Source organism: Dioscorea cayenensis, unplaced genomic scaffold (assembly GCF_009730915.1).
Source record: "Dioscorea cayenensis subsp. rotundata cultivar TDr96_F1 unplaced genomic scaffold, TDr96_F1_v2_PseudoChromosome.rev07_lg8_w22 25.fasta BLBR01001689.1, whole genome shotgun sequence".
In the NCBI taxonomy this organism is placed as follows: Eukaryota; Viridiplantae; Streptophyta; class Magnoliopsida; order Dioscoreales; family Dioscoreaceae; genus Dioscorea; species Dioscorea cayenensis.
This window is the reverse complement of record NW_024088080.1, coordinates 8,923-11,244: the sequence shown is the minus strand read 5'-3', so window position 1 is coordinate 11,244 and position 2,322 is coordinate 8,923. Positions and strand designations below refer to the sequence as shown.

The following is a 2,322-nucleotide window of genomic DNA, read 5'->3' as shown; positions in this document are numbered from 1 at the left end:
GCCTTAGGAGGGTTTGGGTTTGGGTTAAACGGGTTAGTGTCATAAACGGGTCAACCCGTTTACGACACGCCTAAATTAAGCGGGTTCGTGTCATAAACGGGTTGACACGTATATGGATAAACGTGTCGCGTGTCATAAACGGGTCAACCCGTGAGAATAATTCAATTAATTTATTATTTTTATTTTAAATTCTAAGAAAATCAAAACCCCAAGTATTAATAATTTAGTATTAGTAAATAATTAATAAATTTGTAAACATTAAATATTAAATAAATTTACCGGTAATTATGCATTTTATTGGTGAATATAACATTTTAATAGTATTGATTTTAAATATTTTTGAAAATGTTTTACAAGAGCCTATGTAACTATGTAAGTACTAAGTATTAATAAATTAAATTATTATTTTACAAATATAAAACAATGAATATAAAACATAAATAAATTATTTAACTGAATCCTAATTCACATGGACAATTAGACATAATAAAAGCTAATTATAATTACGTGGCCCAATAAAAAGATTGGAAGTTTGGAACTTGGAACTTGGAACCCATCTCTCCAATATTGCACAAACAATGAGACATCAGAGAAACAAAAAATTCAAAACTCTACATAAATGTGTATAAAGTGATTCTTAAAAAGGAAAAGAAAGAAAAGACTTGATGGAAAAAGACGTTTGGAAATTGAAAGTATGGAACCCATCCGCCATCTCCGGGTCTCCACTCACGTGACTCATCGATGAATTCCTTCGAGCTTCAATGTCTCCCTCTTTTCCTCGGTTCTCCCAAAAACCCTAGCACTGCACACCACTCTTCGATCGCCGTCCTCACCTCCTCCTTCATAACCTCGCCCTCGATCCTGAATGCGCCAACTTCCGCAGCAGCCTCGAAAAATCCATCAACCCGGTAGATCTTCATTCTTTCTACGGCAAGACTACTCCAATCCTCCATCCGATTGTAGTTTATTGCCCTCTTTTTCATCTCATTCTTTACTGGATTTCTTGAGCCAATCGGTGAGTATAAAGCCCTATCTTTCATATTTAATTTTTGCAGGATATCATGGAAGAAGTCATTACTCTTTTAACATGCTTATTTTCTGAAATTTTGTAGGCAGAATGTCTTCAAGTCCATATGTTGGTGAAACTGATGGTTCTCATATAAATATTGATGAGGAGGATGATGATTTGGAGGAAATGCCTCATCTTGGAGAGCCAACAACAATAAAAAAAAAGTGTCTCGCAAAAGAAGGTTTACTTCAGCGGTGTGGAACCATTTTGATCTTCTACCAGAGCAACCAGATAAGAAGAAGAGATACAAATGCAAACATTGTGGAGTAACCTGCATTGCTGACTCAAAATATGGGACAGGAAACATGAAGCGACACATCTCCACTTGTGTTAGAAAAGATATCCGCTATGTAGGTCAGTTACTAATTAGCTCTGGATCTATGTCTTTATCTGGTAATAAGTTTGATGTTGAAACCTTCAGAGATTTGTTAACGGGTGCCATTATTATGCATGATCTACCTTTTAAATTTATGGAGTTTGAAGGAATTAGAGCTGTTTTGACATATTTGAAACTTGATTTGAATATTGTTACTAGAAATACTTGTAAGGCTGATTGTCTAAAGATGTTTAAAAGGGAAAAACAGAATATCAAAAATATGCTAGCAGTGTCACCTGGAAGGATTTGTTTGACTTCAGATTGTTGGTCATCTTTAACTACTGATGGTTACATATATTTGACTGCTCACTTTGTTGATAAGAGTTGGGTTTTGCATAAAAGAATTTTGAACTTCTGTTATATGCCACCTCCTCATAATGGGATATCATTATCTGAAAAAATTCATAGTTTTCTATGTGATTGGGGGATTGATTTAAGAGTTTTCACATTGACATTGGACAATGCTTCCACAAATGATACTTGTGCTACTTTGTTGAAGACTCAATTACTTAACAAAAATGGACTTGTATATGGTGGAAAGTATTTTCATATGCGTTGTTGGGCTCATATTATGAATTTAGTGGTTCAAGATGGGCTGAAATGCATAGATCCTTGTGTCACTAAAATTCGTGAATGTGTTAAGTATGTGAAAGGCTCTCAAGTTAGAAAGCAAATGTTTCTTGAATGCGTTGCTCATAGTTCTCTTGATAGCAAGAAAGGATTAAGGCAAGATGTCACTACTCGATGGAACTCAACTTACATCATGCTTGAAAGTGCCATTTATTATCGTCGTGCATTCATGCATTTAGAATTGAGTGATTCAAACTTAAAGCATTGCCCTTCAAGAGATGAATGGGAGAAAGTGGAGAAAATTTAA

General features: G+C 34.8%; 1 protein-coding gene across 1 annotated transcript; it reads left to right on the top strand.

Moving 5' to 3' along the window:
• Nucleotides 1-1,117: 1,117 nt before the first annotated feature.
• LOC120256873 (zinc finger BED domain-containing protein RICESLEEPER 2-like) lies at nt 1,118-2,322 on the top strand. The gene is made up of 2 exons (XM_039264544.1): nt 1,118-1,250; nt 1,370-2,322. Exons 1-2 carry the CDS (start codon nt 1,118-1,120, stop codon nt 2,320-2,322), a joined length of 1,086 nt encoding a protein of 361 aa, XP_039120478.1.

Bases quoted from the DNA above. Each gene is read 5' to 3' on its own strand.
- LOC120256873 (XM_039264544.1), top strand. From the start codon at position 1,118: ATGTCTTCAAGTCCATATGTTGGTGAAACTGATGGTTCTCATATAAAT. The intron at 1,251-1,369 runs GTTTACTTCAGC...AATATGGGACAG, and splicing joins AAAGTGTCTCGCAAAAGAAG to GAAACATGAAGCGACACATC.